This window comes from Semicossyphus pulcher, unplaced genomic scaffold (genome assembly GCF_022749685.1).
Source record: "Semicossyphus pulcher isolate SPU_LCO1_2020_fin unplaced genomic scaffold, fSemPul1.0.p SCAF_3, whole genome shotgun sequence".
NCBI classification, from domain to species: Eukaryota; Metazoa; Chordata; class Actinopteri; order Labriformes; family Labridae; genus Semicossyphus; species Semicossyphus pulcher.
The window spans coordinates 21749474-21763092 of NW_027211704.1; the positions used below are offsets into that span (position 1 = coordinate 21749474).

At 38.7% G+C, this 13619-nt stretch overlaps 3 protein-coding genes across 3 annotated transcripts in view; 1 reads left to right on the forward strand and 2 right to left on the reverse strand.

Annotated features, from left to right (window-relative positions):
- Positions 1 to 3415, forward strand: part of loxl2a (lysyl oxidase-like 2a) — a 30012-nt gene extending 26597 nt beyond the window's left edge. Inside the window, exon 14 of the mRNA XM_069679059.1 lies at positions 2306 to 3415. Within this exon, the coding sequence (XP_069535160.1) occupies positions 2306 to 2376 (71 nt within the window). The 3' untranslated portion in view covers positions 2377 to 3415. The remainder of the gene's footprint in view (positions 1 to 2305) is intronic.
- r3hcc1 (R3H domain and coiled-coil containing 1) lies at positions 223 to 9737 on the reverse strand. Its single transcript, XM_069679060.1, has 9 exons — positions 9601 to 9737; positions 9104 to 9239; positions 5835 to 5972; positions 5117 to 5597; positions 4808 to 4983; positions 4550 to 4620; positions 4374 to 4469; positions 4081 to 4221; positions 223 to 2110 (listed from the first exon to the last, which is right to left on the reverse strand). The coding sequence occupies exons 2-8, from the start codon at positions 9199 to 9201 to the stop codon at positions 4112 to 4114; spliced, it is 1170 nt and encodes a 389-aa protein (XP_069535161.1). The 5' UTR covers positions 9202 to 9239; positions 9601 to 9737; the 3' UTR covers positions 223 to 2110; positions 4081 to 4111.
- An 895-nt stretch (positions 9738 to 10632) lies between these two features.
- Positions 10633 to 13358, reverse strand: golga7 (golgin A7). The gene is made up of 6 exons (XM_069678045.1): positions 13300 to 13358; positions 12636 to 12758; positions 12400 to 12552; positions 12201 to 12302; positions 11753 to 11811; positions 10633 to 11432 (listed from the first exon to the last, which is right to left on the reverse strand). Exons 1-5 carry the CDS (start codon positions 13306 to 13308, stop codon positions 11764 to 11766), a joined length of 435 nt encoding a protein of 144 aa, XP_069534146.1. The 5' UTR covers positions 13309 to 13358; the 3' UTR covers positions 10633 to 11432; positions 11753 to 11763.
- Positions 13359 to 13619: the final 261 nt, after the last annotated feature.

The following is a 13619-nucleotide window of genomic DNA, read 5'->3' on the forward strand; positions in this document are numbered from 1 at the left end:
AAGTTAAGTGTCAAGATCAGTTCACCCTCAAATGAAATTAAAGTATTTTGTTAAATCGCTGGCTTTAAACTAAGTCGACTAGAAACAATTAGTTTTTAAAAGATATAGTGGTAAATATCATGTTCAAAAAGGTGTATGTCATAACTTTTACCAACTAACACAGTTTCATTTTAAATCCAACATGTAGAGAACAGTAGAGTCAACAAAACAGGAAGTGTGTCCTGTCCTTCCCATCGTCACTTTATTGGCGGCACTGTTTAACTTTTACAACGCTGAAACAACATTTATAAAAGTTTTAAACATTTATAGTCGTGTGCCAAGTTAAATGCTACAATCAAGTCTTCTTTTCCCTGAAATTCCTCAATGGATGCAGTTTCATCTGACAGCTAACCCATGTGACACAGCTCTGTCACTCTCACATCAGGCACACTAAAGAACATTTCAGGAAAAAAAATCCCATTTCAGTTTAACAAAAAATAAAATACTCAACATCTTCTTTCACTGAATACACACTTATACAATTCTCTCTGTAGAGCATTTAGGACACTCCCTTTACACAGGTGAGAGTAGTGTTATGTCAGTGACAAAGAGACATTAAAAGATACAGAACTTTCCAAAGCACAAGTTGAGTTAGGAAGAAACACTTTAAAGCACTAATCTTAAGTTTAGTTATTATTAAAATTAACACAAGATTAACATTTTAGAATTTGTTTACAAAAAATAAAAACTTTTAAACTGAACTCGAACGTTAGAAAAGACTCCACCATGACACTGCCTTGACATGTACCTCAATAGAAATTCTGGCTTTTCAAAACTAGATTTACTTTAATCCTTCTAACAGGTCAACATATCAGGTTCTGTTGATATAACTACATTACATTTGTTGTGCCCTGATATGTATCAGGTTGTGACTACAGCACACATGAAATAGACGTCTTTCACCAAATCCTGAGAATTAATCAGTGGAGGAATTCGACACTTAGGACCAGTTTGTAGGATTCAGTGACATCTAGAGGTGAGATTGCAGATTGCAACCAACTGGTAACAACTAACCATCAAGTATGTAGGAGAATACCAGAGACTAGAGATAGACCGATATGGTTTTTTCAGGGCCGATACCGATTATTAGTAGTCAAGGAGGCCGATAACCGATATTTGAAGCCGATATTCGTTTGCAGTAAAAGTGAAAATATTGGCGTCAAAATTTTGAATAATACAAACTCCAACACTTAACTTTGTTTAAATGCCTTTAAGCATATGCATCAGAGCCAAAATAACCCAGTTTTAAATTGATCTCTTATCGGCCGTCGGATAAAAAAAAAAATGGCCGATGCCGATATGCGTCAAAATGCTGAATATCGGCGCCAATAATCGGCCCGGCCGATAATTGGTCTATCCCTACCAGAGACTGCTGAAGTCACTGAAAAAGAGGCCCTCTCTAGAGCCAGGCTGTGTTTTGTCAACTTATGATTGACTGTTAAAAAAAACACTTATTTTCAATTGACATCAATGAAAAAAAAAACAGTATCATAATCCATTTCTGCCAATAGAATCACATAAATCTTACACACTGGTCCTTTAACCAAAAAAGTAATTTGCTTACATAGATTTATGCAACCTACCATGCATCACCTGTTCCAAAAACCTCCCTGCCTGGAACAACCTTGAAACACCCTTTAGTTTCAGGCAACATGCAATCATATCAGAGCAATATCCTCCACTGCCCTTCCTGTTTAAAGTCACTGTTTGCATCATACTCATTCATACTTTATTTCTGTAACACTGGTGCATCATGATGTTTTATAATAATGGTGAACAACAGGAACCACTACAATAACTGTTATCCATGGAGTCAGTTTTAGCGACAATACGGCAACTTTGAGGCTGCTGTGATTCAGAGTTCTGGTGATTCAGGGACACTCCAGCAGGGTAGACGTTGCTCATGTGTGTCAGTCACCTTTTTAGACTCCTCCATCACCATGCAAACCTGATGTACGGATCAGTGCAGCAGGCAAAAGCGCTGCACGTCTGTTATAATTAGCTAGCTGTTTGTGGCAGAAGTGGAGCTTCAGAGGACCAGTGAACGGAGGCAGATCTCTGCTGGATCCCTCTGTAAAAAAAAATACAAAACCTGTGAGATTATAATTTAAAAGGGTAAAATATCAAAACACGCTACAAAATGTAATACTTTTTTTTAAACAAAAAGGTTGGCTTGACTTCTGGCTGAGAACCAGCTTCTCCATTTGATTTGTATTACATTACAAAGTACTGCTCTTGACCTTCTTTTCCCTGTCGTACTTCACAGGTGGCTCATTGGGTTCAGACACAGAGGACTCGTTCCCTGGATTGCTTACCAACCAGCTTTCACAGAGGTAGACCAAAAACGGACTACGCAGACGGACGGAAATTAGAGGAGTGAATATTAATATTTGACAACCACTAGAGGAGGAGTGCTCGATTGTTGTTGGGCTCAAGGCTTGACTGGTACAAAGGACAATGACTCAATGGGAGAACAAACTGCTTGCTTACTAAATCGAATAACCACATTCAGCTGCACAAGTGTTCTTATCTCTTAATGTCTTAGTGCCTTTGTTGTGAAATGAAGGTTTTAATCTGGTGCTTATTAGTAGAGATTTCAGGGCAGGTAGCAGCAACATAACTTATTAAATTAAGTGTGCCAACAGTTTTCGTCTCAGCTTAAGTTTTAAGAGTTTGGGAAAAGCCCCCAAAGCAAAAACACATTAGATAAACCCTCACACTAATGTCGAGTTTGCTTGGGATGTATGAAGACGGTCTACTGCTAAATCTGGTGCTACAACTCAATTTTGCACTGAAAGTTTTTCCCAAAAAAATCGGTTAGATAATTGTATTGTTAAAGGCTTTAACTACAAACTCTACATTATATTTACAGTGTGTGTCAGAGCCCCTCCAGTGGTGAAACAGAGGATTTATCTATGACAACATTTGGTTGAATTTGTTTCCTCGTCAGGATTTTCAGTCATAAATTGTCAAAATGAAGCTGAGTGGAAAAGTACTTTTACTTCTCTAAGGGTTTTGCATTTCACATACATGAGCTTCATCTTTTATTTATTAATTTTTCCTTGTTGGTTTCTTCAGCAGACGCGGTTTTATCTTCATGCTATGTGCATCTCCTCAGCTTCTCTCTCAGTGTCTAAGTTGTGTTACATTATTACCATCAGGGACCATGATAACATTGTGGATGTACTGTAAAAGCCACAAATGTATGTGAAAATGCCTCCTCATTGTTTTGTAAATTAGTTTTTTATAATGTAGCAAATTCAAGGATCCTTCATTTTAAAAGGGTACTTGTTGCTTGCTGCCAGACTGTTATTATTTTGTATGCATGGGTGAATGTTGAAAAGCATTACATTTTTTTGAAATAAAAAATGGTCAAAGCAGATCCCAACTTGTGTTTTGCCTTTCTTACATAACAGCACTGTATATTCTATTCTACACTATGTGTATGGTTTTACACATGCCATCTGTGGGCTCAGATCACCAGCAAATAGCAATAAAAAGTAGCGATCGACCGATTATCGGCGCCGATATTCGGCATTTTGACGCATACCAGCAACGGCCTTTTTTTTTTTTTTTTTTTTTTTATCCGACGCCAATAAGAGTGCAGAGTGCTCACACACACGGCTCACGCACATTTACTTATTAAAACTTCAGGAAGTTATTTATTTATTTACATTTTCAGTTAACTTTATAAGACATGCTGCTGACCCTGGGAAGTGTTGGAGTTTGTATTATTCAAAATTTTGACGTCAATATTTTCACTTTTACTGCAAATGAATATCGGCTCTAAATATTGGTTATCGGCCTCCTTGACTACTAATAATCAGTATCGGCCCTGAAAAAACCATATCGGTCTATCTCTAATAAAAAGTTATAGTTGGTCCACAGCGAAAAACTATGAATGGCTGATTTACCCTTTCTGCAACAAGAAAATCCATCACAGTGGCAAAAAAGCAATTCATTTCCTAAAACTCTCCAGTGCTAACTGTGTGGACTTAAATAGCCTAAAACTTCATTTGTAACTTCTGTACGTCTGTTCACCTGCAGTAGCCAGCAGCGTTAGTGTGTCCCTTTAGTATCTCTGCCCTCTGCCTCGTCCCTGCAGCCCCAAGGCTCTGGTCACCATCCGCTGGGCAACAGCACAGTCTGTCCGAGGACGGACCTTCACTGGCTGGATAAACTCTGGAAGACGGCACAGAAACAACTTTATAATCCACATCAGCCATACATAGAGATATTAACATAAAAAGGATATTACTGCTTAAGATAAATCTACTTGACCACGCTAAACACATTATTTTAAAAGGCTCAAATAAGTTGAGTGAATGACCTACCTGCGTGTCTAAAGGCCTTGCCTTTGGCTTTTTTACTCCCTTCAGCCAGTGATCTTGCCTTCAGCAGCGGATGGCAGATGGAGAGGGCATCAAGTGCTGCAGAAAACATTGCTACATTTAAGCACATTTTTATTAATAGTTTAAACTCATCCACAGCAGTGTATGAGAACTCTTACCTGCCGACTCACTGGAGAAAACGCCCAGGGCGTGCGTGTTGTCGATCCACTTGATCTTCATTCCACCATCACTGTGACAGACAGGAGAGTCATTTAGGAGCATGGTAACTTGATAAATTGTCTTAGGCCTTTAAGATGGGACATACAGGAATGTTCTTGCTTGAAGTATCATTAAAATTTAGTGAGTTAATACAGAAGGACTCCTTTACTCAAAGAGAGACGTCTGAAGAGGTTTAAATCTAACCTCCGTGCTCGTACCTGTACTCTGCGAAAGCATCCAGGAGATCCTCTGTTTTGAACATGGGTGGGAAGTTATAGATCTCGATCACATGACGAAACTCATCTGAGTTTAAAAACACGTTTTCGTACATGGAGTAGTCCTGGTGAGTGTGCTCAATGGAGAAAGGTACTGCCTCTTTAAGATGCACCTTGATCTGATAAGACAAACACAAAATAACTGGTTACATTTTCAGGAGGCAATTTGTCCCCAAAACGGAAGAGGTCAAAGTTACATGAAGGTTGATCAAAAAAGGCACTGTGCGATTATCTGTAGCCAAAGGGCCATACCAAGCTTTCAAGATCCTCTGTGTCCTTCTCATCCTCCAGGCTCATGTTAGCGAAGCAGGACACAGATTGTTCCCAGACTAGAGGATCAGCTTCATGCGGCGTCAGCACCTGAGGACAGAGCTCTGAACTGTCAGCAGCATGGTTGAGGACACTGCCCACTGCACCGGGGGAAGTTTCCTGTCTGGAGGATGAGGATGAGGATTCTGTGTTTTCTGTAGTTTCAGGACAGGAACAAGAGTCAGAAGAACTGCTGATGCAGTTATAGCTACTTGAAGCTGGGCTGGGTAACTCTTGGTCTCCTGAGGGTGCCTGTGAGTTTTGTAACAGTCTCTGGCGAACCGCTCTTGGCATGAATAGTGGCTTGTCTGGCCTCTTAGGTCCTCGGCTTCGCGCTGGGATTGACCGTTTAGGCTTGACATCACTTTCCATCTCACATGAGCAGTTGTTGCTCTCCAAGTCACTGTCTTCCTCCACCTCACACCTACGGACAAATATCAGCATCTTTACACAGGAGCACCCATTAAAAGTAATCAACAAAAATTTAAAATTTAAGTTATCAATAAGTATATCCTGCACTAAAGAAACAATCTGCTTCTTTCAATCTCATCACATAAACCTGTTTAAACACAGCTGATAAATTGAATTTTAGTATGTATGTCAATCCCACTGAACAGAACGTGTTTTCAGCTTTAAAATCTCATAACATTAAGTATGTTACCTGAGCTCAGAATAGCAGACCACAACTCTGCGGCACCAGCTCTCCCCCACAGAGAAGGTGGCCAGCTCAGGCAGGTCCTCGGTGGTCCTGTGGATCAGGTAACGCAGTCTGCTGGGTAGAGGGGGGAACAGGAGTACCCTGGGCAGACGGACACAGACAGCGTGGCAGCGGTGAAATAAAGCAAGTGCATATTGTCTTTTAACAATATTAAAGCAACTTCATTTTTCACTATATAAGCCTGCCGTGGACTTTGATTTCAATGCACCATGCAGTCTAAAAGTCTAAGTCCATTGTTTTCCCATAGACCTGGAAATACGATTCTGAAACATGAAAAAACACAAGACATTAGGACGTGTAAAATAAAGAGGAAATATTATGGAGTGTAAACTATTTTCAGATGTGCAGTAAATACATTTGTAGCATCAACCAACTTACAGTGGCAGTTCAGGTTTCCTTAAGTTGTGTCCCTTCCAGTGAAGCTCTGATGCCACTCAGGTGGTTTTGATTTACACATCAGAGGTTCATTTAAGAAACTCAACTTGCAGCCAGTGTTTATCTGTTACTCAAAGGCTGTTCCTCAAGTCTCCAGCAGTTCATTGTAATGTAGGGCTGTCAACGAATATTCTAAATTCAAATATATAACAGACTTGTAAAAAAAAAATGGATATTCGGATATAAAAATTAATATTTGTTGTGGAAAAAAAATCTGCAAAACCACGGCCATTGTATTGGTATGTCCTCTTGTGGACATATTGGGCAAACCTATGTGGGAATAATCAAACCTCGTTTTGGGCCAATTTTGACAGCACTATTGCAAAGTAGTATGTGATTAACAAAAAACAAGGCATGAGAACTTAGTAAATGCCCAAAGTCAAAGTGTTACTCTAAGCAAAGAGGAGAATTCTCAGCATCAAATCATGGCTACAATAAAGGTTTCTAAGAGGGAAATGCAACTCAAAAAGGCTTTGCAGGAACTTGGTCAGTTGTATTCAAAGCAAGATCACTTAAGTGACCACATCAAGATCATTAAATCTAGTTTAACTCTGAGAAATAGAACATTTTTATAACACATTCAGAATTTGCTTAAGAGAGAAAGCAGGATTCCAATCAGCAAAGTACTGTCAAAAGATGGCTGTCTTGTAACGGTCTCAGAGAACGAGGAGCATGTTTTAAAGCCCTTTTAAAGCTTGACACAGATTTATCAGGAAATAGGACTATTTGTCAGTCATCCTAAAATCCTGGTTTCAGGAGTTTCATGGCAGCCACAGCCTGGTGTATGTAAGGAGACTATTGGCAGACAGCAATGTACAAAGCAACAGTGACACATGGTGGGTCTGGGGCAAATTGACTCAACTCTGACCAAGGAGAAATAAGATTACTCAGAGACATGCTTCACCCTCTGTTTTGCATCTTTTTGGAGAAAGACTCATCGGGCAACAGGATAAAAAAAAGGCTTTACATGAGCTAACTGAAGTCAAATGAAGACCAAGGAGTGGATGCCATTAACTTTGTGACAAGATTCTCTTTGAAATGTTGACAAATCATGTTGGGATAACATGGGTCATCGGGTTTTGCAATTACTTGTGGAGAGAATGCCAGAACAATTGCAAGCTGTCATTAAAGAAAAAGTGAATAATAAGACTTTAGTTTTGTTCTACAGCGCCACACACTGTTGATAATCTGTAAGTGCAGGATCACACTTCCCAATTTAACCAGACGCCTATGACTGGCTCACTTTGTCATGGATCTAACTCTTGATTTTCCTCGCTTTCGTTTGCAGATTGTTTTACTTAATCTGAGCGCCGAATTTGTTCCTCTCTCTTTGGATTTTCACTTATTTTTGAGGTTGTATCTGTAGTCATAGATCTTTTCTTTGATTGTTCAGCCACAGTAGATTACCGTTTCCTTGCAAGGCTTACAGACACCGGATGTGCAGCCGCTTAGCTCCGCCTACCCTCTCTGGCAGACCAACCACTAACTGGGCGCCACTTGTGATTTTTTCCACGAATGTCGCCACAGACACCTAGTCCTTAATAAGCTATATACTGCAAATGCAGAAGCCTTCATCGGTTGGCCATAGGCTCAATGACCATTGTATTTATGACCAATTACATTTTTTTGTTATGAAAAAAGGTCTTGCATTTGAAAGCAAATGCAAAATATAAATGTATCTTGACAAGTGGTCTCAGACTTTATATTTGTTGTGCATCATCTCACTCTACCTACATAAGAGACATGCAAGCCGCTTAAAAAACAATCACAGAAATCTCTCTCAATAGGTCCAAGGCTAACAGTTTAAAATCATCCAAAATAAAAAAAAATTCAACTTTCAAATCCCTTTGTTATTCATTTTATTACATAGTGCAAAGTACTTGGAGGTCTTTTATCAACTTGTAGGATATCATGACAGTCTTTGGATCTCTACTGATGAAATCTGACAAAAGTGAGTGTTACTGAGGCAGCTTTTGTAGGATACAAATGCTAGTTAAAAAAGGGTTTGGTGTTCTTCTCTTGTTGCTGGTGATGATATTGCATAATATTATCTGCATGTTGTCCGTATCTGCAGATTATGTCTTCTGCCGATGAAACAAGGCTTTAATTACGCCTAAATACTCGATTGTTAGGTAAAAAAGCTTGACGTAATACTGCAACATTAAAGCAGCGCGAGTGTGTGCGCACACTGCGTGTACCACACCACTTCCGGCAAGCGTGAAGAAGGGTGCAAGATGTCTGTGATGTGGCAGTTGTTCTGAGTTTCCAAAACGGACAGCAAGGTTGCTATTTGTAATGGTTGCTCAGCATCTGCCATGAGAGGGGGGGCCACATCTCATCATCCAAGCCTGTCTAAGTTGTATGAAAATTACAGTTTTATTTGAAAGTAAATTATACATACAAATAAATATGGCATTTTGTACATAACCTATGTTTAAGTAGTCGTCTTATATTGCCCAGTGAAAGTGTACATTTTAAAAAGCACTGTATTATGTTATTTAAGCATCTGCCAGTCGGCCACTACAATAAGAGTAGGCATGAAATCAATTCCACTACAGGGGAGACTTGATGTTCTGTGCCATTAGGTGGAAAAAAAACATATGCCTAATATATCGGTATGGAAATCTGCAATTGCCAAAAAGGGTTGTAAAATATCGGCAAATCATCAAAAAATGCAATATCGTGCACCCCAGTAAATACCGAATGAAAGAAGGCTATATTGTACAAAAGTTGAACTTTCTAATAACACTATATTTTCTGAAAGGTCGTCATCTTACCTCCTGCGGTTTCTCCTCTCTTGGTATGTTTCAAGCTCATCTTTGACATTGTGAACGAACTGGCACTCATCCTTTGTGGAATAACTGTTAAATGCCATTGAAACCAGGAAACGCCAGGGTGGACAGAGGACGGGTCCTGTTGTAGACAATGTTAGGACAAAGTTAACTTCGCTTTTTACTCACTTTGCTGTAACGGATAAATCAATCAATCCATTATTAGCCAAATGCAAATTAACTCTGACCGGCTAAAAAGCAACCTTGGTCCGAAAGGTTGCGCAACTTAGATAAACTGAGTCCGTTAACAAAAAGTAACATTAGAACAGAAGGAGAGCTGGTCATTATGGTTATATTATTAGGTTATTCCGCTGAATTAACATAACCCCTCACATTACCCACTCAAAACAGAGCTAGTCGAGGTTGGTTAACGTTAACGTACACAAGGTAGCCGTCAGTCAACAAACGTTAGCCACAACGTGTTTTAAGGCGCGTGGGCTTACCGTTATTTTAAAGTATACTCCTAGGGGTTATTTCAGTAAGTTGTTGTGCCCATGGTGGCGCAGGTAACTGCTGCTATCACAGTCACCGGCAGAACTGATTGAATGCGAACGGAGCAAGCTAGCTGTTATTATTTAGCTTCCGGAAGCAGCCAGGTGTTATGTGTTATGCGGCGAGATATCCGGTCTGATTTCTTCAAAATAAAAGCGAAGTTCCTACAAATTAGGCAGAGCACAAACTAGTCTGCATAAATAAATGTAGTGCTTGTTTGTGTGTGGTATTTTTTTAAATTCAAACTAAATACCTGTTTTGGGACACATTGTCTACACAAATTACAACAGCATAATCATTTTAACACCTTATAACTTTATTTGTATAGCACATTTCATGCAAAGATGCAACCCAAAGTGCTGAACAAAACAGTATCAGAATCACACATCAACAATTAAAAACAAAAATATTAATACATGAAAATAAGAATAACAATAGAAAACCAAAAAAGCAAAAAAAAAAAAAAGATAAAATCAACTTGAAAAAAACAAACAATAACGTATTATCAAAGATATAGTAAAGTGGACCCTAATTAAAAGCCAGATTAAAAAGACAGGTCTTTAATTTCTTTTTAAAAATTCAGATGGAGTTTGCTGTCCTAAGATCCAGGGGGAGGCTATTCCACAATTTAAGGCCATAAAACTAAAAGCCGCCTCACCAGAATTCTTGGCAGTGGAAAATCTGAGAGTACAGGTCAGGATGTAAAATGAGAGGCAATCGTTGATATATGTAGGTACTAAATTGTGTAAGACCTTGTAGATGAGTAAAAGTACTTTGCTCTCTGCTAAATTACTACTTTAGTAAAATCAATTCTATAAGACACATGTAGCCAGTGCAGAGACGAGAACAGAGGGTTACGTGGTCTCTTTTCTTTGTGTTGGTTAAAATCCTGGCTGCGGCATTCTGGTTTAACTGTGATTAACATTTGATAATTAGTCAAACACAATCTTTAAATAAAGATTAAGCACAAGAAGCCATACAGATTGCAGAAAAAAAGGGAAATTTATTTAGATAAAACAGAAAAACATTTGTAAGAAAAGTAGACAATTGGTATCAACCAGCCACTATCGCATTCATCAGTGGAGTTGAGAGTGTTTAAGGTTTCTGTGGTGTTTGGTGACAATGAAATTGGGGGTAACATTCGCAATATAGATAGTGATTCTTATGAGAAACATAACAGGGCTTTCTTATGATTTGTGAGATCTAGTGCAGACTTGTGTTTTTTCTTGCGATTAAAATAAACATGCTCCATCTTTGAAGTTGCATAAACTCCAGTTCAGAACCTATATTATGTGTATTTCACATGATATACCCCCAAAAACGGTCACATTCATTCAAGGATAAGAAAACATTTGCCTCAACAAAGGCTACAACCTGCATGTTAATACTGTGGAGCACTGCCCAGAACATAATTACCGTTTACAGACAGTGCCAACAACTCCATCCCAATATATTTCACTAACAATTCTTGGCAACTACAGATTAACTTTATATTACTTGCAAAACAATAAACTAGTCAAATCACTTATATTTACCATGGTCAGAAAGAAGCATTTAACACAATGGCACTATGCATGAAGACCGGTTATGATAAATGAGTACATCATTTATACATCACTGCATGTATAAAAAGATATGTAGACACTTTTACAAAGGAAAGGCAGACATTAGAGTATTTATAAATAACAGAGAAAAGGATCAGATCAAAATTATATACATCATTCAGGTGAAGCAGATGTCTGAGTATGTGCTGCCACACAGATGTAGAGTCAGAGCCATGAGCCTATAAAGAGAGTTAGAAAGAAAAACAGCATTAGCATGGGTGCAGATAATAGAAGTTTCTGTGTGTTTTTCCTTTAAAACAACTACAAAGAAAGTCAATTTTCTAGCTGATGATGGTCTGGTTTGCTTATACGGGTCATCTAGAGATTTCAGTATTAATTATTTCTGTGACTGAGAAGAAACTCCTCACAAAAAAAACTGCTTCATGTCTGATGTGTGGAAAATCCCCCCAAAAAATTTTGATTTCTTGATTTAATAACAAAAATGTTGAGCTCCCATGACCTCTAGTGGACCTGGCTTTACATCAAAGGGACTACATACCGCAAATTTCTTTATCTACCGGAGCCAATACTTCTGTCTTCAAAGATGGTAATTTCAACCTATGAGATAGCAAGTTAAGAGAAATACACAATGCTACATTCAAATTTACTTGCACAGTCAACCACAGTGTACTATTTTAAGCAGACACAACGTCACCCTTTTCTATCCCATTGTTTACAGTCCTTAAGTCAAAGCTGTGAACCTAAAGGCTTAAATCCTTACTATTGCTAATTCTGAGATAAAACATCACAATACCCACTTAAAAAACAGACAATCAAAAAGCTAACAACTATTAGAGGATCAGCCTTATTGTGTCACAACGTAGATAAGGGAATGGGCTGCAATGTTGAAAAACAAAAAGACAACATGTGTTGCATATTGTATTGTTGTCTTGTATCTAGCCCAGGGAATAATTAAATTAATATGACATTAGCCAGGTGAAGGATACAACTCTCAGGCCTCTCTCGATGGGGTCAGTCAACAGCAAGCCCCTGGGAGCGTATATCTTTTCATTTTGGTCCTTGATGTACCGGGCGATCTTCTTTAACACCTGCACACAGAGATGGGCAATGAAACACACAATTAAGATATAAATGATATGTAGACCTATCAAACACATCATAGACACAATATTGAAGCAATTTTACCTTTTCATAGTGTGTCTCCATGCAGAGGAAGATTGTATAAGCAGTAAGACAAGCAAGGCAGCCCTCCAAATAAGACTTCCCCCCTAGTTTCTCTGCCTCTGCGTACAAGTTGTTTAGAGTCTGGATGGTCTCCTCAAACTGCTGCTTATCAAGCTGAAAAAACACCAAAGTTTAGACTTCATACACCAGCTTTTAACAGTCAACAAATAAAACTGCCATGTAAAACTCGTAAATACCCTTGACTCCAGTTCAGAGGGAAACTTTGTCTGGAACTTGCAGATGGTTCCTGAGCTGTAGTCTCTCTGGACAAACACTTTGGAGGAGACAGCAGGCTGCTGGAGGTCCTGTAAGCTGTGGGTCTGGACATAAAATCTCACATTTAGGCATTTTGTAAAGAATATCCGCCTGAAAGGTTAGTGCAGTTGCACCAACTGTATAGCTAACTAGACGAGCGCTCACGCAAATACTATTGTCAATGTCTAAATATCTACATAGCGTATTATTCCAGGTGAAGGGTCGATGTTTATTCCTCCATCGGATAGTGTTTCCTGTTGCGGTGCCCTCCGCCATCGACCACATTTAATTTCTGTTTTTATCATATAAACGTGACGACAATTACCGCCGTTGTTACGTTGACACTGTTGTTGCCTACATACATTTTCAATATGTTATAATCATGAAATACTGATGATGATATGAGGTAACATTAGCCAGATAATTATACGATAGCGTTAGCTTATGTTTGCTAACCCGTCGATGCCGATGTAGTATGGAGTGTTGAAATATTGATCAGCTTTATAATCACCACACATCAATAGATCAAAGACAACACGTTACAAAATCAGGTATCCTATTACACGTCAACCTTAAACAACGAAAAACCCACAAAACAAATCTTACCTCAGCCATAGTGGACGTTTGCCCTGTAGCTGCTACGCATCTATGCTCCTCCAGCCCGGTGTGACTTCCGGACTATTATTTTCAAAATAAAAGCATATTTAAAATATTGGTATTATTGAGGAAAGAACAATTATAAACCCCTAGAAGTAACTGATTATTATGAAGTGATAAGGTTTCAGTTGTGAAGCTGCGCATGGTTTAAGGATGCAGTATAATTCCAAATGTAGATCGATACTTTATTCGTGCGCTTGGGGAAATTTGGGTATCCAGTAGCTCACACAGTCAACAAATGGTCCAAATGACAAACAATAAAATGGACA